The sequence below is a fragment of the Lagopus leucura genome, unplaced genomic scaffold (assembly GCF_019238085.1).
Source record: "Lagopus leucura isolate 7727_CA_CO unplaced genomic scaffold, USGS_WTPT01 Super-Scaffold_760, whole genome shotgun sequence".
In the NCBI taxonomy this organism is placed as follows: Eukaryota; Metazoa; Chordata; class Aves; order Galliformes; family Phasianidae; genus Lagopus; species Lagopus leucura.
Window position 1 is genome coordinate 7,351,493 of NW_024962257.1, and position 21,824 is coordinate 7,373,316.

The 21,824-nt window shown below is 39.6% G+C and overlaps 1 protein-coding gene across 8 annotated transcripts in view; it reads left to right on the top strand.

Moving 5' to 3' along the window:
• Window positions 1-20,090, top strand: part of UNKL (unk like zinc finger) — a 32,037-nt gene extending 11,947 nt beyond the window's left edge. For 4 of the 8 annotated variants that reach the window (XM_042864195.1, XM_042864201.1, XM_042864196.1 and 1 more), the window contains 11 exons: window positions 2,700-2,784; window positions 4,293-4,405; window positions 5,221-5,409; window positions 6,919-6,981; window positions 8,228-8,393; window positions 12,187-12,279; window positions 14,028-14,258; window positions 14,879-15,081; window positions 15,769-16,023; window positions 16,509-16,724; window positions 18,160-20,090. In XM_042864195.1, the coding sequence (XP_042720129.1) occupies window positions 2,700-2,784; window positions 4,293-4,405; window positions 5,221-5,409; window positions 6,919-6,981; window positions 8,228-8,393; window positions 12,187-12,279; window positions 14,028-14,258; window positions 14,879-15,081; window positions 15,769-16,023; window positions 16,509-16,724; window positions 18,160-18,315 (1,770 nt within the window). In that variant the 3' untranslated portion in view covers window positions 18,316-20,090. Of the gene's footprint in view, window positions 1-2,699; window positions 2,785-4,292; window positions 4,406-5,220; window positions 5,410-6,918; window positions 6,982-8,227; window positions 8,394-10,137; window positions 10,424-12,186; window positions 12,280-14,027; window positions 14,259-14,878; window positions 15,082-15,768; window positions 16,024-16,378; window positions 16,725-18,159 lie in introns of those variants that run through there. The other 4 variants (XM_042864197.1, XM_042864198.1, XM_042864202.1 and 1 more) reach the window with 4 other exon arrangements.
• The last annotated feature ends 1,734 nt before the right edge of the window (window positions 20,091-21,824 follow it).

A 21,824-nucleotide genomic window follows, 5' to 3' on the forward strand; every position in this document is an offset into this window, starting at 1 on the left:
TTACCATCCATTGTAATCTACCCATTTAACAGCAGATACCTTACATTGGTAATAGTCCTAATCTTCATTATCTGAATTAATTATTCTCTCCACATAGTTTATTGATGTCTTATTAGAATGACCACTTTTTCATTTTAGAGAAGAATCTTTGATTTATCAAAGTTCAATAATGAGTCTACCATGGCAGGCTTTGCCACATGTACCTTTAATTTTATTCTATTTCTTTCAGTCCTTAATTAAATTAGGACAGAATAATTGGTGGACTCACAGTGGTCTCAATCAGCTCTTTTTGCTCTTCTCAAACTTAATGGGTGCTATGCCTAGTATGCCTCAGCCATATGTAGTGCTTTTGGTACGACTGCTTTACTACAAGTATGTGCCAACTGCAGCTGCTTTACACACCACTCTTTAAAACCTCTCGCTTACAGTTGCCTAATTCATTTCCTGGCCCTGAACCAAAGGTAGTTTTAGTTTGCCCCCACATCAGCTGGATCATCTCAGTCTTTGTCCATCTTTATTTCCATTAGCTGTACTGCCTTTGTTGAAATGTTGGACATAATTCCTGCTGGTACGCAAGACAGCTTCATGGTCACAGGGTTATCAGCTCGCTTAATTTTAGCTGTAGCATTTAATTTCACAGAAACTAGCAGCATGCTTCTGCTCAAAGGAGATTCTATTCAACGTTGTACTCTGTAATCTTTTCCCTTTGCTCAAGCTCTGGCTGTAGCTGTGTGGTTAGAATGGAAATTCCACACAGCTTTTGAGCCTCTGACTAGAGGTAGAGGATGTGAAGTGCTCATTTTACTCTGCAGTGAAATTCAATCTGTTTGATGGTGGTTACCATTTGCCTTCATTTCTCATCCTACTGATTTGAAATCAAGGGCATTAATTCAGCATTACTTTTCTGTGTCCTTCAAGTTCAATTCATAGTCACTTTATCCAGCGTTATCTTTTTATATTGGACTTTGTGTCCTCACGCTTCACCAGATTCAGATAAAGAATATTCTCGTTGCCTTTTGGCTCAATGATTGATTTTTGAAGAAATCTTATAGTTATCATATTTAGGAATAGCTTTATTCCACCACTGCTAAATAGCAGGCTTTGTAACATTGGTACGTGCAGACGATGTGGCCATCTCCAGAATCCAGGCCAGCTCTGGCCCCTACACTCTTCTGATTTTCTCCATATTGTCACTTCTTCCAATAGTATTAAGTATCAGTAGGCATTTCTCACCACCTGGGTGTCTCATAGGACTAGGAATGATTTTGTGATTAGGACAACAATTCAAGACTCAACTTCTAGCTACTGCTTTTGTTGAAACCATCTGGTAGTACTACTTTTTCCTTCTGCATAATAAGCATAAGATATACAGAGTGGGGATTTTATATTCACCAATAACCAGAGAACAGGTAAGAGAAGGATCCAGCTTCATTTCCTGATTTGGGTATGGTGTCCACAAATTACTCCTTCATGTTTTGCAATGCTTTGATAGCTCCCAGTGAAACTGGTAGAAAGATGAGTCCCACTGCTCTATGAAGTGTGTTCTTCAGGTGGATGCTTCCCTGCACTATGGGTGTTTTGTCTCCTGTTCGGTGTTTAAGGAAAAATAAATTATTTCTATGTTTCTGTTGCCAAAGCTTGGGGGACCACTGCCATTTGCCACAGATCAGCAAATTCCTGGAATTAATTATCAGAAGAATCTGTGTGCTTTCAAATAGGTTAATGTTGTTCTGATATAAACATTGTTCTGTGTCAGCTTTGTCTAAGCCATGTGAAATACAAAGACAAGAGATCCCGTTAGAGCCAGGAAACTGCACCTGGATTTTGTGTGCAGCTTACATCGTGATTGCTGCCCTGAACTGTCAATGTTACTTCAGTTCTCACGTGCCTCAGTCAGGTTAGAGAAAGATATTTGAACGTTAGTAAGATTTAAATATTAGAGGTGTAGCAATGCAGGCAGCGTGTAGGAAAAAAAGCAGATTGTTTTGTTTTCTTCTTAAGACACTCTGGTATATCGTAGAATGAATGAATATACAGATGATATGGTATATCCAAGAGCTTGGCTTACATAATTATTATACTAGAGCAAGAAAGGACACTCACCCTATCCTGGGCTCACTACGAAACTCCAGCAGAGCAGATCTCCAGAAGAGATCCTTGTCTATTGGCAGTCAGCTCTTAAATAGGTCTGGGAGAGGTGCAGCCAGGCTCCACCCCTTCCTGCAGTGCAGCTGAATTGCCTTCACCTGTGCTCCAGGGCTGACTCAGTGCTCGCCTCAGGTGATCAATCAGAGGTTCAGGCCGTGATTCAGCAGCCCCAGACATACAGACATACAGACATAATTTCTCCTGTAAAATTTCTTACAGTGGTGTTAATGACTTTGATTGGTGTTTGACTTGTTTCTATACCTCATGGAAAACAAAAGCAATTTAAGCAAGGCTTTTTAAAATGCAATTGTTAGTATTTATTATTACACAATGAGGTTAGGATTCTCGTTTGAGGTTTAATTTTCTTACTGTTCTGCTTTTCTGTTTGATTTTAGAAACGCAAGAACTGAGTTTTCTGAGAAAACTATATTAAATGTATTGCTATTAATTTAATATTAAGAACTTTTCATTTAAAGGCTTTAAAATTTTCTATCTGTTTTATTGCTCAGTAGGAAATATGCTTCAGTTAATCACACTTCTGTTTTGTTTAGATATACAAGTCTACAAAGTGCAATGATATGCGCCAGACGGGTTACTGCCCTCGGGGCCCGTTCTGTGCATTTGCACATGGTGAAAGTAAGTAAGAGAATTACTGTTTTCTATCAGTGTTATTTTTAAGCACCTGCAGCAGGAGTGACTTAAAATCCTTAATTTTAAGGGGCAAATGGCAATTGATGTCACTTGTTTTTAGAAATTCATTCCATATTTTCCAATATATTACATTGCTAAGGGAGGTTGCTGAATGTACATCAAATTTGCAGCAGCAGCAGAACAGAAAGTTTTCTTTACAAATGCAGCTTGTCCCTACAACTCTTTGAGCTTGACTTACCAAATATATACCTGTTGGACTTGTAAATACACTCGTTGTCCTATTGAAACTACTGTAGTAAACTTAGATAAATTTCTGTGGAATCCTTCCCACCATTCATACATTTCTCAGCGGCTTCTACCATTCTCTGTTGAACTGACTTGGGGAAGCATGTGTTTTCTATGGTAGTCTTCCTGGTCTTCTCTCAGTGAGTTCTTCACAATCAGCTGACCTGTTGTTTGTTCTTTTTTTCCTTCCTGATTTCTTAAGGCCATGATGAATTTTCACTACTCCTTCAAGACAGATTTTCAGGAGTTTCAGTGGTGCCCATGAGTGGGGCCCCCATGTGGGACTCCAACCACATCCGTAGGTCTTTGTGGAAATACAGTTAAGCTGGGGGGTGCTTCCAGTGTAGAGTTTGTAACTTCCGTGGAGCTGGCCAGAAATGATGATGTTTGCTATTAGAAGGAATTAGAATGGTTGTAGAAGCAAACATTTCAAATGTAATGTATTTCTCTCACTTACTGCTAATAGGCAGAGTAGCAAAAACTGCACTGCTAGAAACAGTCCTCAGCTGCACTGTCTGCAGTGAAGAGAGGTGTCTCTGTCTCACACTCATCCTGTTTCTGGCACAGCCCTGCACTCTAGCAGAGCTACTTACTGTTCCTAGGAAAGAAATGTTCACATTTGATTTCTAAGTAGTAGCTTACTGTTACCCCTTCAGAAGTGCGTTAGTTGCAAGAGGTGGAAAAAAAAAAATCTTGCAGGATTTGTAGGGTTTGAGAGATTTTTTTTCCCAGTCCTTGCTCCCCTTCTTGGAGGTATTGTGTGCATGAATTATGAGGGGAGGAATATCATTAAATGCAATTGTTTACTAAAGTAAAAATTTTTTGTTAACTTGTTATTTGTATGTAAAAATTGAAGACTAAATCTCCTTAAGATGTTAAGTTAAAATAATCAAATGTCTGAGATGTTTAATAGTTTAACAAAGTAGGCTTTGGGGAAATTGGGAAGTAATTGTTCAGTTATTTTGAGATGAATTTTCTGGTATTAAAATTAACAAATAATTGATTGTAATTTACATCTAAGTTAAGAATAAACTTTTTCAAAGGTTAATATTCCTTCTGAAGTTAAGCACTGTAAGCAAAAGTTTCTCTTTACATTGTTTATTATTAAGTAAAGTGGTTCTGGGCTGGGGAGAGGGGAAAAAAAAAACAAAAAAAAAAACCAAAAGCGAAACCAACCCAGTAATTATGATGGTGTTGTTACTTTTCAGTCAAACCAGGTGCTCACCTGTTCTCAACAGACAGCCTAGGAATCACAAATGAATGGAGCAGCAGTCTTAATGCCACAAACAGTGTTACAAGTAACAGTGGGCAGTCTGGAAATGTAAGTGTAGATGACTCTGTAATAGCTAGCACTGATTAGCACTGCCAATATGTAATTATTTTATTCCTTAAGCAGCTCTTTTTTATTTCTTTGTACATCAACAAAAGAGAAAAAAAAAATCAAAGCTATACTAAATGTCAGAAGGTAATATTTACCCAGTTTTGAAAACCTAAATGGAATGTCTGCTCTGGAAACCAGACTTAATCATGTATTACCTGTATTTTCTGCCCTTGTTTTTGTCTTAAGATGCAATTATTCTGAATGCTCCAGTGAGAAGCATTGTTGTTAATCAAACATACAACTAAAGGACAGCTTAACTTATCTGTGTCTTTTTTTTTTCTATAGGAAAAATTTCATTGTTGAAAGATCTTGAAAGATCCCCTCTTTTCTGTCCTAATTTATTAATATGTGAAGTGATGTCTCACCCAGTCATGCTTTACTTAAAGCTTCTTACAGCGATGCAGTGTGCAGAGTGTGTTGGTAGTAGAAAGGTTTTTGATTACAGGGGTAGTAAATGTATTCTGTAATAGAAAATTTTGTCAGCTAGGACAGGAGTTAGAAAGGTATATTGCAGAACTTTTATCTTTATTTTTGTATCAATTTGAATATATATATATTCAACATCTGTCATCTGGTACTTTTTTCAGCTTACACCAATAATACACACAAATATGCTGAAGTTAGCATTGTATTAAGAAAAGAGTGAAATTAATTTAATTTATAATTTCAATTTATTGTCTTAGGAGGAGAGAATGTTGTTATAAGCATAAAAAGTGTTACAGAATGTATTAGACACTGTTTTCTGTCCCCTACAGATTTCCTGTTCTTCAAGTCCACCTGTAACATCAAGTTCTGGTAGCAGTAGTTCTTTGTCACCCCTTGGACCTCTTTGTAGACAGAGATCATTAGCAAATGGTGTTTTGTGTTCTGAGTCCAGCACTTCAGGTGTTTCTTCACCAACATCCAGCTATCCTAAAGCACCAGGTTTTGAACGAGAAGATCAGGTATGTGAATAATGTGCATCTAGAAGTATAAATACAATCTTAAATAAATAGATAAAGCAGAAAATGTTCTCTATCTCCTGTATCTACAGTGATTTTTTTTTTTTTTTTAATAATATTAAACCCAAGGTCAGGAATCCTTTCCTGTAGAGAGCTAAAAACTGTGTCAAAATGCACTTGTCATGGACTAAGAACACTCACAGAATCTGTCACTGCAGCTCAGCTGGCATGCAGTAAATCATAATTTTGCAGAAATGTGATGGTCATTTTTAAGCCCATGTTGCCAAGAATAGATCAAGATAACTGTGAAGAAACCCAAACATAGCTAGATTTGGTAGGGTTCACTTTTATTTTTTTGTTTGTAACTCTGTTTATTTAAATGCTAAAGTGTTGTAGGTGATGGCAAGATCATTACAGTGAAGTTCTCCAGGCAGGGTCACTTTCTTAGGTGTAAATGTTCAGCCAGACTGTAAATTAGTGATCTGGTTATTTTGACAAGATTTCCATCTCCTAATGTAGTGATCAGATGATTCATGATCAAATGTTATCGAAGTAACAGCACCAAACAAATGGCTGCTTTCTGGAGGTAAGTCAGCATTAACTGAGAAACAATATAGCCTTGGTGCTGTTTTGGTGAAAATCAGTGAGTTATGTGCTGTTACAAAACATGCATCTCAGCCACAAACAAGTCATGCTTGCTTTTTACTGGCCAAGTTGGCCATGCCTAGAAAGGAGGCAGTGATGGGCTTTGCAATGAAGAAAACATGTAGAATAATGGGAGGCATAGAAAGAGAAGAGTTGTGTCTGAGTGATAGGGAACATTCACTACAAGAGAGATTAGGAATCTCTCAAAGGAAAAAAAGAACAAAGAACTTTACAAAGGCGGCAGAAATAACTTCCTGAAGAGACAGAGGGGACTGTGCAGAGCTTACTGCGATTCAGGAAATCACTTAAAGTTACTGGTTTGAAAAGAGCAGAAATACTTTTGATCTTGTTCTGCAAGAACACAGTGGCAAAGAGAAAGGGCTTACAGTTCCCTTTTATTTAGGTATGTCTCACTTCTTTCAGAAGTTACCTCATTATAAAATGGTGTTAAAATCTGCCTTTATATTTAAATGTTTTTGTTTGTTATTTGTAGCATGATTGCTGAAAGAGAAAATGTAGGCAGTTCTGAAACTTCAGGCTAACCCAGGCTTCTATCCCAGCAGCCTCTTGGAGAAATAGTTACCAGCTGGCAAGCACTTGGAACGTGTTATTTCAGTCGTGTCATAGTGCTAAAATGGCTACTCAGTTTAGGAGCTAGAAATAATTTCCATGTGCTCAATTTCCATGTTGATTTACTCTGCGATCGTTAAAATTTAACTGTCCTTATGGAACTGCAGCAAGGGAAATTAAGTCGCCCTCTTTTCAAGACATCATTAGAGAGATGCTTCTGACCTTTCATGAGCTAGTTATATATTTTTATCAGTGACTCGTTAAGTTCATATATTTCATAATTTTTTTTTGTTTCAGGCAAAGCAGCGAAGCTTCTCAGCTGAGAATCAGCAGAAAAAAAATGAACAGGACAACAAGCAGGTATTGCCAAAAGCCTAACACTAATATTTTGCCCTTTTGGATGATTCGTTAAAGCAGTATCAAAATTCTGTGGCACTTTGCAAAGCAGCCTAAAGAAACAGGTGATGAGCATAAATTGAAACACAGGAGGTTCCATCCGATCAGGAAACTCTTCTTTACTATGACAGTGACTGAGCACCGGACCAGAGAGTCTGTGGAGCCACCCTCCTTTGAGGTGTTTAGAAGTCCTCTGGATGCAGCCCTGGGCTGCCTACTTTAAGTGACTCTGCTTGACCAGGAGGGTTGGAGCAGGTGACCTCCAGGGGTCCATTCCAACCTCAGCCATTCTGTAATTTTGCACTAAAGGGTCTGAAAGCCAGGGTGTGTGCAGAACAGCTGAAGTCTCTTGGTTTGTTGTGCCTAGAGAAGAGGAGACTGAGAGAAGGTCTCATGGGGGCCTGCAACTTCCTTGAAAGGGGAGCAGAGGAAGGCACTGATCTGTCTGGTGGCCGGTGGCAGGACCCAAGGGGAGGGCATGCAGTAGAGACAGGGCAGGTTGGGTATTAGAGAAAAGTTCTTCACTGTGAGGGTGGTCAGATGCTGGAACATTCTCCCCAGGGCAGCAGTCACAGCGCTAAGCCTGCTGGATTTCAAGAAGCATTTGACAGTGCTCTGAGAACTACAGTTTGAGTTGTGAGTGGTGCTCTGTAGAGCCAGCAGTTGGAGTTGGTGATCTCTGTGGGTCCCATCTGACTCAGGATGTTTTAGGAGTTGTGTGAAACAAGTTCAGCTAGAAATAAGTAGTAGAGGTGTGTGCTGTGCAGTTTAGTTTCTCCCCTGTCTAAAATGAAGATCAGTTCATGCACCAGTTGCATTTGGATTAAATGGGAAATTTTGCAGAACAAAGAAATCTAGAATATAATTTGTGTACAAATGTATAATGAAATGGTATAATTGCTCAGTAGATATTTTCCTTTTGAAAAGGGTCATCAGACTTCAGCTGACTAACTGATTGTAAAGCTCATTTGAAGGTATTTAAATACCTTTTCTCTGAAAGCAAAACTTCCTCATATGGTGGCAATATCCAACCACATGGAAATGATAAGGAAAATTATCTTAATCTATTCATTTAGAGATTCCTTTTGGATTTCTTTCTGTTTGAACTAAAATAATGATTTCTAAAATTGCACTGTATTTATTTCATGTGCTTACACGTCTGTGTAAGAATACACACACATACTCTATTGTACGTGTTTGTTTTTAACAGAACCATCTCAGTGTTTTTTCAGTGGTTAACCCACTCGCTTCAAGTATTACTTCCAGTCTGGCCTCCAGTGTTGGATCAGATAGTTCATCTCCTACAACTGTCTCTATTATCAGTACCCAAACTCTCCCATTCTATTCTGCTGGTAACACAGTTGAATCAGTTATAGGTAAGTCTTAACATCTACTCTCTGATTGTGTGTAGTTTATTGCATTATTCAAGTTCTCCTTATTTTAATGTCTGTTCAGAACAGCTTATTGGTAAAGGCATTTGTATGTACTCAACTTTATTATATTTAATTAAAAACAATATCTGAGTTTTAAATTGAATATTTTCCCAAAAAATCATTGTTTTTCATAAACTGCAGTGTAAGCATAGGAATGAGTAATTGGGACATGTTTTAAATGGAATATGTCATTGATAGTGGCCAGCAATTTTAAGAATGCATAAAACCTTCATAATGCATCTCACCACATTCCTAGAAATAGAAGTGATGTCTCCTCTACTTGTGTTGGTGAGCCACTGAGATTTGACTTTTTTCTCTTTGAGGTTACTTTAGCAGGTGCAGTTACAGATTTTACTGTCTTTGCAGGAAGGTGGGAGATTTTTCTTGGCTGTCTATTTTCCAATCTCCTTATCGATCCATTCAGGGGCAAAATCGTATTTTTGTTCTCCTTATGTGCGCCAGACCTGAAAGGACACAAAAAGGAGGAAGCTTTTGTTTGGATACACAGGACGGATTCAGGAAATACTCCATTCAGAAATCCTCATCACTAACCCTGGGCCTTTCCCTTGGTTCCAACCAGCAAGGCTTTTTAGCTGGAAAATGTTAAAAGGAGATAAATATTTAAATAATAATTAGACACTGCTTTTCTGTCCTAGTTGTTAATAAGAAAGGAGAGAACTTTGACAGTAAATTCATGCAGTCATCCGAAGGTACTCATGTCACATTATGCTGTTCAGTTAATTATTAAATAATTACATCCTCACACCAAGAATAACTTGACACTTGGTACAAGGGTATCCTCAACAATATGCATAGAGAGATACAGACATCTTTATTCTAAGGAGGCTTATCCAGAGCTTAGCTGTCTTAGTGGCCCTATGCTGGTTTCTCTCCAGCACTTCTCTTGTGCTGGGCAGCCCAGAACTGGACACAGTACTCCAGGCACTGTTGGATTTGCCCAGAGCCCTGTTAAGTGTCAGTCTGACAGGGTTTGGTCATAGGGCAGCACAGAACACTGTAACAATTTGAAATCCCATGGTTTTCTCTGAAAGGAAATACACACATAATGTACACTATTATGTACTGTTGTCTTCTGAACTGCTGTGTACTTTTTACACAGTACCACTGTAGGCTGAACAGAGCACACTGTATGCTCATCTCCTTCCGAAAACAAATCAGTTTTTGAAGACATGTATCAAACATTTCATGCTGTTGCTGGTGATTCTCCTGCTTGAGTTACCAAATACTTTGACAGATCAACTGTATCAGTTCAAGAATACAGAGTTTGAGAGTTTGAGCCTTTGTATATTATGTGCTTCAGTCCCCTAACCATCCAGATAGCAAGGCACTGGACACAGTGCAGCATGTAAATGTCTTTTTTGCATGGAGAAACCTAAAACTGGTCATGGTGCTCTTGCTGTGGTCTCACAGGTGCTGGAGAGCAATCATTTCCCTCAGTGTGCTGCACTGTTCCTAATGCAGGCCAGCTGCTTTTACTTCCCCCAGAACATGCTGAATGTATTCATTGGTAGGATTCCTAGCTTTTTTTCTGCAAAACTGCTTTCTGGTCATTTGGTCCCCAGCCTGTACTGTTGCAAGGGATTATTCTATCCCAGGTGCTGCATTACTTTATCTGGCTCAGTTGAACTTCATGTGGTTTCTGGCAGCCCTTTCAGACAGCCTTTCTCCATCCCTCCAAGTATCAATCCTGACATCTCGTGGTCCCTGTTAATTAGCGTTATGCACAAACTTGCTGAAATATGTGGCACTTCTACAGTAAATATGATTTATTCAGGAGGCTGTAGCAGGAAATGTGATTTGAAGGACATTGTATTCTGCAGCCTGTGGTGTCAGTCACATGAGCAGGGCTGTGCTGTGATTAGCTGGTGTGCTTGAAGGTTTCTGTGTTTAAATCAGTGTGTGCCAGAGAGCAGGAGACTGCAGGCAGTGAGTCAGCACTTAGCAATGGTAAGGTAGGCATTTCCTCTTCTCATCTCTTTTTGAAAGTAATCTGTGCAGAATATTAAATGGCAGATATTTTCCTCAGTCTCACAAGTATACCCTGCTTTCCTAAAAGGTTTGTTGGATGATCTGTGTGTTGAAACATAAATGTAAAATTATTTTTAGTTGTTAGAATTAGTGAGCAGATTTTTAGTTTTTGTTCTTTGCGAGTAATATAATGTCACTGCTTACAGTTAATACTGTGGAAATAATTTTTTTTTGTCAAAATAAAGAGTGCTTGTGGAGTAAGTGTGTGCTAGTTGACCAGAACAAGTAGCTAATGTAACCGTAAAATCCAAGGTCTAATTTCCATGTACTTGATGTGGTGCTAATTCAGTACAATTTTAAAATTATATACTAAAATTATATGCAGAACAAGTGTTGCAAAGTCATTTAAGCTGTTATATGCTCTGTTTCCCATTTGTCATTCTGTTATTGAGCTTAAGAGATCCTTGATTCTTCTGAGGTAAAATATGCCTCTGCTGCCTTCAGCTGTTTTTCTGAAATAGTTTTCAGGATGATATTTTTGTTACTTGAAGGTGAGTCACAGTGTCCATGTCTCATGGAAGTGTAGGTTACTGTGCTTTACTGTAACTGTGTAGGTTTTGTGTTTTTTTTTCCCCAAAGAAATTTCATATATGTTAAGTTATTTCTCCAGAGTTTGTGGATATACTGGATGGCAATGAAAATGAAGTGCTGTATGTAATTTGAATAGAGCAAAAAATGTAAAGTGCTCGTAGAACAAATCTGTCATGTTCTTGTAGAAATTGGTGCATTGAAGAATTGTTTAAACAAAAAAAAAGTGAAGGAGCTGCAGGAAGAGAAGACAGTAGGTGGTAATGGGAAAAGAGGAAGAATGGATTTGGATAAAGGACTATGGGAAATGCAGGAGTTATATTAGCAAGAACTGAGGAAGCTTTGTCAGACAGGGAGGTCTGAAGCCTTTTCTTTGTCCCTTCATCATGATTGCATGGGGAGCTCTTAAGTTTTTTCTGTCTGCTGGCTGAGTAATTGTCCTCAAGAGCTGAAGAAAAGAAGGGGTAGGGGTGCTTAGAATGAGCGTGCCAATCAGATAGAGCTAGCACTTAACATTGAGGCTTAGGTGATGCACTGAACACTGAAGATGCAGCAGAAGCTGCAGAAGACTGCAAGCTACTCCTGTTAGACAAGGGAAATGGTGTGAATGGCCTGCTTTTATTCTAGTGGAGGGGGAAAGAAAAACCAACACAAGAAAAGAAAGGAACATCTCCTTCATATGGTGTTGTTGCACAAACATACTGAGAAAGGTTCATGTGCACAAAGGATGATTAGTGGGGTCCATTGCTGTTGGGAACACAATGGTCAATATCATTTACAGAGAAAAATGGAAATGTAAGAAGAGGGAGAAAAAAAAGGACAGAGAAAGCTGTCCAAGATGCCAGGTGAGAAGTGCAAGTTGGGGCAGAGGAACATCCTTTCTTGGGCATCCTGTCCAGCACAGCAGGTGGTTCCCTCCCCCATAATGCTTTCCCATGTCAACTGTATTGGCAGTATAGCTATTCATCAAAATCCTCATTAGATCTTCCCAGTTATGCAATTATTAGTGTTAATTGGAACACACTTTGGGCAGTGGATGGTGCTGCATGGTATTAGATAGACATTAAGGATTTTTATGATGGAAATGATAATAAAAATAATCAAAGTTTCCTCATTTCAGCATCACGGATAATTCACTATGCAGTGCTTTGTTTAACAGGTTCAGCTCTAGATATGCATTTCAACGGTGTGAATGTGGCATCCATCAGTAGGGAGTTGGAAGATCAAGAAGGCAGTGACCTTGGATTAGCAAGTAAGCGGCTCAAATTGTAAAACCAAACTATGTATCACTTGAAGGAATTTTATTTCTCACCTTTCTAAGAGTTTACTCTTCACAGTTGTTGTTACAGACAACAGTGACTGTGCCAAATAGTTCTCGGTTCTGTTCTTCCTGTTAAATTTGAGATGTAAGCAGGTTAGACTGCTGTCATCCTGCCTGTCTTTTGGAAGGGGTTGCTCGATTAAAAAGTGCTTCTGGCATGCCCTTGGGGCCGTGGGCAGAATAGCTGCTGGAAGGACTGGCTTACATTTATAGAATGTCCTGATGCATTTATTGAAAATCCTGACCACAGGCAATCTCTGCTCTGGTTCCTTCTGCTCTTTCTTCACTGACATCGGTGTTTGCAGGGCTGTTTCTTACACCTTTTTTCTCACTCCTTGCTGCTTTGCAGCTTTTTGCCCTCTTACATGCCTTTTCCCAGAAGCAGCACCAGTGCTGCTGATGGGTTTGGCTGTGTGCTGCAGCAGCTCTGCACTGCGGGTGGCTGGGAATGGCTGTGCCCAGCATGGGGCAGCGCTGGCCTGTCCTCACCCACAGCCTTGCTACTCGATGCTGATTGTGTTGGGCAAAATCCAGTAGATGTGAGGAATAACTCGAGTACTAGAAAAGAGATGGCTCTGTGAAACCCCATACAGTGTTTGCTTGGGATCTCGGGCTCTTAAAATTTGAGAGTTCTTACTGGGCCAGATTCTTAAACTAAACTGCCTTTACTGTGTTGCTCCCTTGCTTCTCCTGCAAACAGAGGTGTAGGTTTATTGTTTGTTATGTTACATACATCTCTGGTCTGTCCTGTATCTTCCTTAGGCAGTTGCTCAGGAGACTTTGCCAGCACTTCCTGAGTGTCCCATGATACATTTTTGAAGACATTGTTGCAGTGCAGCTTATAATGAGCATTATTTTCTTCTTTTTTAGTATTTCTAAAAAGATGTTTTCTCTGATGACATAAATTCATCAGTTTTAAGCAAAAACAGAAAACCATAATAATGACTCATGATTTCAAGTATAACTCACTTGACTGCTCTATTTTCTCCAAGGAGAAGGTGATGTCATTTTTACTGCTATTCAAAATTATTGATTAAAATCTTTACAGTAAATATTGAACTGTTTCCTGACTGGGGAAAACCAAGGCGTCTGTTCACAGTTATTCAAGCAATTGCATCATTTAACATTCATTCTAAAGATACCTTATTTTTATTATTGCCATTATTTTGGAAAATTATGAGCAATACCTGTTTGATTATATTATTTATTACTTTGTTTCAAACTTAGTTTCTGTAGACTAAAGTACATTTGACATTTAAAATCTACTGAACGAAAGTATGTAGAAGAAAGAAATTGAGGTATTTCTGACTATTACTCAGTAAAACATTTTAAGGTATGTAGTCTCACTTTCTCAACTCTAGTTTATGTATTAAAACACAAAACAAATTTTTCTTACTCCTTTAAGTTCCACTCAGTTTTTCCATTTGCTTTAGTTGGCTGTAAATATTTCTGAGTCAGATAACCTGATCTGAAAAATGTTTTCTCTCTCTCTGTAGCCGCAGATGATGGCACTGCTTCTAAGTGTTCAAATTTAAAATGTTTCTTACAATAGCAGATAAATAATACATTGTTTATTAATGGCAGGTATTTGAATATGCAATTTAATTTTAAGAATACTTGCAGAGCTGTGTCCTGCTTTGGAACTGATTTTTATTTTTTATTTTTTTGTGCATGCTTAGGTAAAAGATTACTGGAAAGTTCAGCACCTGTCAATATTCCAGGTTCTCTTGTTCGTTCCTCCTCTCTACATTCATCATCATCCCTTTCAACCTCTCCACTCAATTCTCTTTCACAATCACTTTCTCAGTCTTTTGTTTCATCCGCTATGGTCCCTCACCAACAGCAGCCTCAGCCTTTGAAATCAGAACAGAATATATTGGGCACCTCTGCCTCTTCTCACAACTCGTTAGGTAAGTAGGCTGAAGGCTGCACTGCTGTGTTTAAAGAGGGGAATCGATGGCAGCTCAGGAGGGTTCAGCTCGAGGCTGTGCAGATTTCCCATGATCTGGAAGACAAAGCCCAGCTATTGTAATCGTTAACACTGCTGACAGTGGTGTTAAATGGGGTAGGTGGGAGGGAGTTCCAGGAGTTAATTTTTCCTTCCTAGTGAGGACAAAAAGTGTTCTTGGAAGAGGAGATATTTACTTAGGCATTTGAAAGATAAGAGTAGGCAGTAAGAACACGTTTTAGCCACAACTTTTGTTAATGGAAAATAGAAAATAGAAAGAACTAAAATGATGTATGGACTTCCGGGAGCAAAGGTTTTTGTACATGAATTATTCCCACCATTTCGTCTCCTTTTGCTGACTCTGCTCTCTTTTAATAAAAGCAGCAAGAGAAAAGCATGTGGTAAGTTTTGTGAATTGTTCCAGAACTAGAAATATTTTCCAGACTTTTATGCTTCTGAAGGTAGTCAAATAACGAGTCTTGCAGGTAGAACTGTAAGTTTTGCGTTTGCAGTGCGTTTATGTAGTTCTGCATGTGAAACATTTTGCAGCAGGGTGTGCAGACACTATTTTTTGTTTTACAGGTTTAAATGGTGTTACGGGGAGCATGTGGGACTTTGTAACTGGGAATTTCTCTCCCAGCCCATCCCCAGTTCTGAGCAGTGGCACTGCCCCCTCCGTGAGTTCAAACAGCAGTGGGAACGAACTGACTCGAGTTAGACAGGAACTTGATGATGCCAAGAGAAAACTGAAACAATGGGAAGAATCTTGGCAACAAGTAAAACAGGTACATTCATTTATGGTAGTATTACATTTTTTTCTGTACTTAGTAAACATGCACCTCCAACTGTTTTTCCTTTTTACAAGTTTTATTATCCTTGAACCCAGAGTTTTTTTACAATCTATCAAGTGAATTGACCATGAATGATGTTTCTTCCCTTTCCTAAATGAGCTGGCAGCATAAAGGAAGCAGACCCTTTAGTGCTGAACAGCTGTGTGTCTCAGTGTAAAGTAACTAAAGACACACATTCCCTCCTGTACCTCTTTCCACTGGTAAGCGCGTGCAAACACACACACAAAAGCTTGCTAGCAGCTCTGGCTGCATGTTGTGCCTGGATGACATTCAGCCATCTCAGCAGTCAAACCAGGCTCTTGACAATTGCCATTCCAGTGCATTTGCTGTAGTCCTTTTCTTCCTCTCACATCATATTCTCTGTGATAAGGAGCAGCAAAGTACCTCTGCTGCATTCTGGCAGGTTTTAATGTCTCCTGACACTGAAATTTGAGCATGTTCCGTTCATAGAGCTCCATAAATGTGACAGTAGGATAAGTAGGGAAAAACATTAAATTGACCATAATTACACTGTTGTGTTTAAAATTAGAAATGTGCATTTTTGAAGGCTTTTGAATTTACTCTTCCATTTTTAAGTGAAAAAACAATTTTTCTTACATTCTGGAAATCATTTTCTCTCAGGCATGTGATGCATGGCAGAAAGAGGCTCAAGAAGCAAATGAACGTGCTGATGTTGCATCTGCTGACAAACAACTCGCTCTTCAGAAGAAGGAAGCAGTGGAAAATAAATTAAAAAAGCTGAAGGTGCAATTAGCTGCCTGCCTGTCTACTGCATTACCTTACATGGAAAACTATGGAGACATAGAAAAAATCTCCTTGCCAAAGCTTCGCTCCTTACAAAGCCGGCTGCACTTAGATTTAGGAACAATAGATGAGGTGAGTTTCTTCATCTGTGTAACTGTTTTTGCTTAATTAAAACTGACAGCTCAGTAAGCTTCAGTGAGATGCACATGCCAGGTTTAATTTCAGAGAGCATCACTGATCTCAGTGTTAAGTCTTTCTTTCTGGACTACGTGATGTTCAGAGTTCTCAGCCTGATAGATTCTTCTGATTTTTTTGATCAGCTATCAGAGAAAATGACAAGCAATTCACAAGGGTTCTGAGGGTGATTTTAAATAAATAAATAAATAATCTGAAAAAGCTTAAATTGCCAATATTTCAGCCACTACCTAAATAAATTAAAAGTTGTAGTAGATAAATGTAAACAATTACACATTATTCGCTTGTTTAGAATGTAGGTGGTGAGGTTCTGCACTAGGAGTTTGTGTAGTCAGAGAGGCCAGTACAGACTTGGAGCATAGAATCACTGGCAATCGACGGGACCTCTGGAGATCATCTAGTCCAATGCCCCACTCAAACAGGGTCAACCTGAGCAGATTGTTACAGCGTGGCCCAGAAGTGTTTTGAATATCTTCAAGGATGGAGATGCTGGAACCTCTGTGGGCAGCCTTGTCCAATGTTTGACCACCCTCACTGTAAAAGTGGGATTTCCTGTCCTTATCATTTGTGCCTGTTGCCTCTTCTTTCACTGGATACCATCAAGAGGAGACTGTATCTTTTTTACTTCCTCCCACAAGGTATTTATACACATTGATAAGAATCCCTCTCTTCTTTCAGCTTCTCCTTGTGTCAGATGCTTTGGTCCCTTAGCCACGTTAGTGACCACAGTGCTGCATTCCACCTTCTCTAAAACCCAAACTTGGGTTCTGCCAAAACATAAGATGCTCTTTTGCTGTCAGATGCAGAGCATTTCTCAGGGCTGTCAAAGCTTTGAAAGTCATATTCTCTTCCTCTGAGCATAATCAAGGGAGATGATAGTGACAGTGCCTCATTCCTACATCAGACTGTCCTGAGCTGAGCTTGCTTTTACATTACATTTTATTCTGCAGTCTGGAAGGGCAGTGATAGCACATGTGATGGCAGTTCTTTTTGCTTTGACTGTCACTGAACAGTCCAGAAAAAAAAAAAGGTAATATTTCCTTCCACTTACTAGAACAGTCTGCCATATTCCTATACCTGTTAGAGTTCAGCACCGTATTCTCTGTCTCAGTGCTCCTCCTGTCCAGTGCCATCTGTATCAGCATGAACTGTTGCCTTAAAGAAAAGCCAGGCTCTCCTTACAGGAGGTTAAAACATTATTTAAGTCTCTGGCAATGAAGATAGGTGAGACTTGCTATTGCCAGGCTCCTGTGCTGAGTACATTTGCTTTAGGGATCACTTGTTTTTCTCCTGGGGGATTTTAAATAGAAGCAAAACAGTCCCGGCATCTCCTATCTGAACCAAGTCATTAGATCCTGGGGCAGAAGTCATCTCAGCCAGTCTGGGCTGTTCACAATTACCAGCCTTTACAGCTGCTCGGCTTCTCAGGTTTCCTTTACCACTGTGGCCTCTTCTCACCTGTCTCTTCCATCCAGGAGAAAGGTGCTGTCTTAGTGCAACACAGTGTTGTGGATGTTTCTCTTAACCCGAAGATGACTCTCTCAAAAATGAATATAGCTTTTAGATGCCGTTCACTTCTTCCTGTCCCTTCATAAGGTTGGTGTGGTTTACCACATGGAGACATTATTTGCATCCATCCCAAATCCATCCCTGTAGCTTTATTCGAAGTGTAGCTTACCTGGAAAGCTTCCATTTTGTCTTAATGCAAACACCTCTCACAACCTAAGAAAATGTAACAGTACTTTAAAATGTCAAAACAAGGAAATACACGATAGTAAAAGAGGCTGACTTTTTTTTTCTTTCTTTGCATCACTTATCCCAATGGTGCAGAAAAACTGCAGTCCAGAAGTGCTAACCTAGATATTTTCTTGTCTGAGTGCATCTATACTCCTCCAGCTTGTTGTAATGGTTGTGCATGCTCAGATCTTACAGCCCTCGCCTTGGTTATTCATCATGCAAAGCCAGTATTCTTTGTGTTGTTAAAGTTTTTGTCAGCACAGCTAAGCGTAAAGTTGCTAAAACATAACTGTACAGTTTGGAATCCTTTTACTGAGTGCAGTAATCATCTTACAGGTGATTTTTCAGCTTCAGTCAAAGAAGTGTATAGTATGTCAAGAAGGTGATGGTAGCACTGTCCTGAATCCATGTCAACATTACATACTTTGTGATCACTGTGCAGCTAAGCAAGAAGAATGTCCCTGCTGCAAGAAAAAAAGTAATCTGTGGTAACATACAGCATGGTATTCATATCATGTTAATGAATGAAATATATTTTATGCTTTTGTATTTTGTATAAGAATTATATAAATCACTGACAATTAATCCATTTAATAGCGTTAGACTGATTTCGGTTTTGATGTGAGAAACTCAGTTGCTTTCCTTGCTCACCTTTACATATCAATATCAGCCATTCAGTCAGCTTCCAATAGTCTCAAGGTTCTTTCATTCCAGCCCAGTCCCACCCCAGTCTTTTCCAACCCCCACTCTCATTCCAAGTGCACAAGGTACTTCATAGGTTCATTTGCACTGCAGTGTTTTGTACAAATCTTAGCAGGATGAATGAAAGCACTCACAGCTGTTGCTGTCATCAGCAGAGGTGGATACACAGGTGCACTAAGCAGGCACTGAGAGCAAGGCCCCAGCCAGTCTGCTCTGTGTGCTGTGCTGAGCCATGCTGGGAATCGGTCTAACGCTACGTTTACTTTGCTGTTTGAAAAGCTATGATTACTATAAAAGCACTTTTTAATTATTTTTTGTTGTTGTTGTTGGAGGATATATTGTAAATTGCTTTAAGCTGCTTTCTTGGTCTTAAGCTTATTTTTTAATACACGATAATATGATGCTTTATATGTGTACTGTGAATTTCAAATATTTCATAGGTTTTACTGTTAAATCATAAGAAGATTAAATAGACGTGAGAACTTACCTAGATTTTTTACACTTTGTAAGTTAACTGCATACTGCGATATTTATAAATGTACCAGTGGGAAGAAGAACAGTAAGGCACATCTGCTCTCATATTTAAAGACATGTTTTAAATTCTGTGGAGCGGATCACTTTGAGTACAGTGCTGTGCATTTGCCTATTTCTCTTGGTTTCCATATTTGTAGTCTTAAACTTTTTGTACCTTATCTAACTTGTGTGGTACTTGTTGGGAGCAGACACGTGTAATAACTTTTACCAAGTGCCTATGCCAAATACCCTACAAAATAGCAGAAGACATAAAAAGAGGATTTTGCAGTTAATTCTATTGCTTAGTTTTGTGTCATACAATATGATGATGACGAGAATATGTCTCCTGCTTTTGTAAGTATTTTGAAGTAAATGTTTTCACTAATGAGGCAACACGTGAAAGGAGCTGCGAAATGACTTTGATTTGTCACCAGGCAGTGGCACTTTGAAGTACTGATTCTTCTAAAAGGCGGTAATGTACTTCATCCTGGTTGTTGGGAATGTGCAATTTAGGAGGAGAGGTTAATTAATCCTTGATGTTCACACTGTCCGTGTTCAGGTTAACTGCCCGTGTTACTCCTTCTTTTGTTAAATCCACGTGAGATGCTCGTACAGCTTACACTAAATGACCTCCTACTGTGTTACATGGTTTGTATCTCTGTATCGATGTATTCAGTACAAGAAGTGAGCTCACAGGCAGAGAAGTTAATCTATTTAAAGTTCTTTCATGTTGAATCAAAAAGCAAAGTGTGTACTGAAATCTTTATTGTTGAAAAGGAGCTTAAATGAAGGTGTCCTTGTGGGGTTTTGTGGTCGTTATCTGAAGACGTGAGTCAGCAAAGAACCGAACCACGGCGCATCTCTGTGATAACTCAATGTGCGCTGCTGCATCCTAAGGCAGGAAAGGGGAGAGTTTGCAGGAATGTGAGAGACCTTTCAAAAAGGGAAGGGAAGTTACAAGCATTAAATATATTTTTATTTATTCCTATTTCAGAAACTTCTTGAAGATCATAGCGGTCCATTTTAAATAAAGATTGAAGTTGGGTTTAAAATGTGATTCTGTTGACTCACAGTTTCTCTACAATTTTTGCCTTGAGAAAAGTATAAAGTTAAACTGGTGGCATTTTCAAGCACTTATGCACTTTTGTATCTTAACATTAAGATACTGCTCTGTTCTCAAGGTGTAGGCAGCCTCGGGCTGTGATGAAAAAGAGGCCTGGCGTTAGCTGTCAATGTCTTCATGCATTTGTGCAGTCTGTGACAAACAGTGGTTTTTGAACCATAACTTCACAGTGGGTGGAACAGAGCAGAGTTATTCATGTGCGATACTTGGGACAGTAAGTAAATCAAAGACTAACGTGTGATTATGGTTGGAAATTGGTACGTGTTCAAACAAGATTTTGCTTTGGCTACCAGAGCACCATATATAACCACAGAGAACTATCTCTATAACTATATATGACACGGTTTTCTGCAGCTGTTGTACTCACAAGCGTGTTTAGAAGTGTCTTAATCGACAATCTTGCTTTGGTATTTTAAAGGAAACCAGCCTACATTTCACTGCTGATATTCATTTCCTAAGAGACACAGGATGGTTTTGTCCTGTCATATCAGAGTTTGTTGTACTTTGTGGGAATTTTTGTGCATTTGCTTACAATCCCACAGCTATTGGTGCTCTCCTTCTCTCTCTGTTTATTAGTAATTGGTGCTTTTCCAAGTCTCGTGACACTAACAAAAAAGGAATTTAAGTGGTAACTGCATCATGAATCGTCCCACTGCTACACACAGTTCATTCGCACTGCGGTTTCAGAGGAGATGGACTAAGATGTTGAGTCTTATTTTTTGAACAGTTGTGCGTTTCGCAGTGACGTATCTCAAAAACAACAACGCATAACCAACAGCAACATCAGCATGGAGTATTTTGCAGATGTTCTCTGTAAGCTTCTCTTGCGCTGAATTACTCAACAACAACCATTGACAAACGGTTAGGTGGAGAAAGAAACACAGATGAAAAGTGTGTACCTGTGTGTGAAATGCCCAGGCACACTATCGCTACAGGCTGATCCTCAGGTCATTGCTTCAACCATTCATGCAGTCACAGGAAAATGTTACAGCTGTTTTTCAATAAATGTTCTGTGAGACATCATAGCAAACTTGGCCGTATCTTAGTAAAAACAAACCAGCTGCACAACCAAATACGTGTCTGGCACATGGGCACCTTAGAATAGAGGACCATATATATATATATATATAAGCAGTTATGTAATACTTTACAGAAGTCATGGAATTATTTTCATCATCGCTGTGAAAATAAATTTTTGCTCTTTAGTCGTTGGCTGTGGCAGCAGGGAGGTGCGAAGGTGTAAAAGGAGGTGCGAAGGAGGGGCGTAGCGCTGCGTAAGGCCGTGCATTAGCCGCCCTGAGCTGCCGAGGTTGCCGGGCCGGGGCCAGGAGGAGCGGAGGCAGCGGAGCCCCTGGCCGCCCCGGCTCCGCGCTGCTGACACTCACGGCCATCGCCGCGGAACGACGCGTCTCTAGTAACGAAGAAACAAGGCAGCACGCTGCAGGCCGCTCTGCTCTCCGGGTCCGCCACGCTCTATGGTTATCGGTCTTCCAAGCGGCATCGCGCACGCGTTCTGCCTAGCAGAGGTACCGCTCCTATTCCTAACGGCAGCGAGCCCTCGCGCGGTCTGCGGGTGGCATCTCGCACAACCGCGTTTTGCATTGCTGTGCAGCACTCCGGCAACGAGAGGCAGGCGCCGAAGCGGTGTTCTTTCTTCCTACCC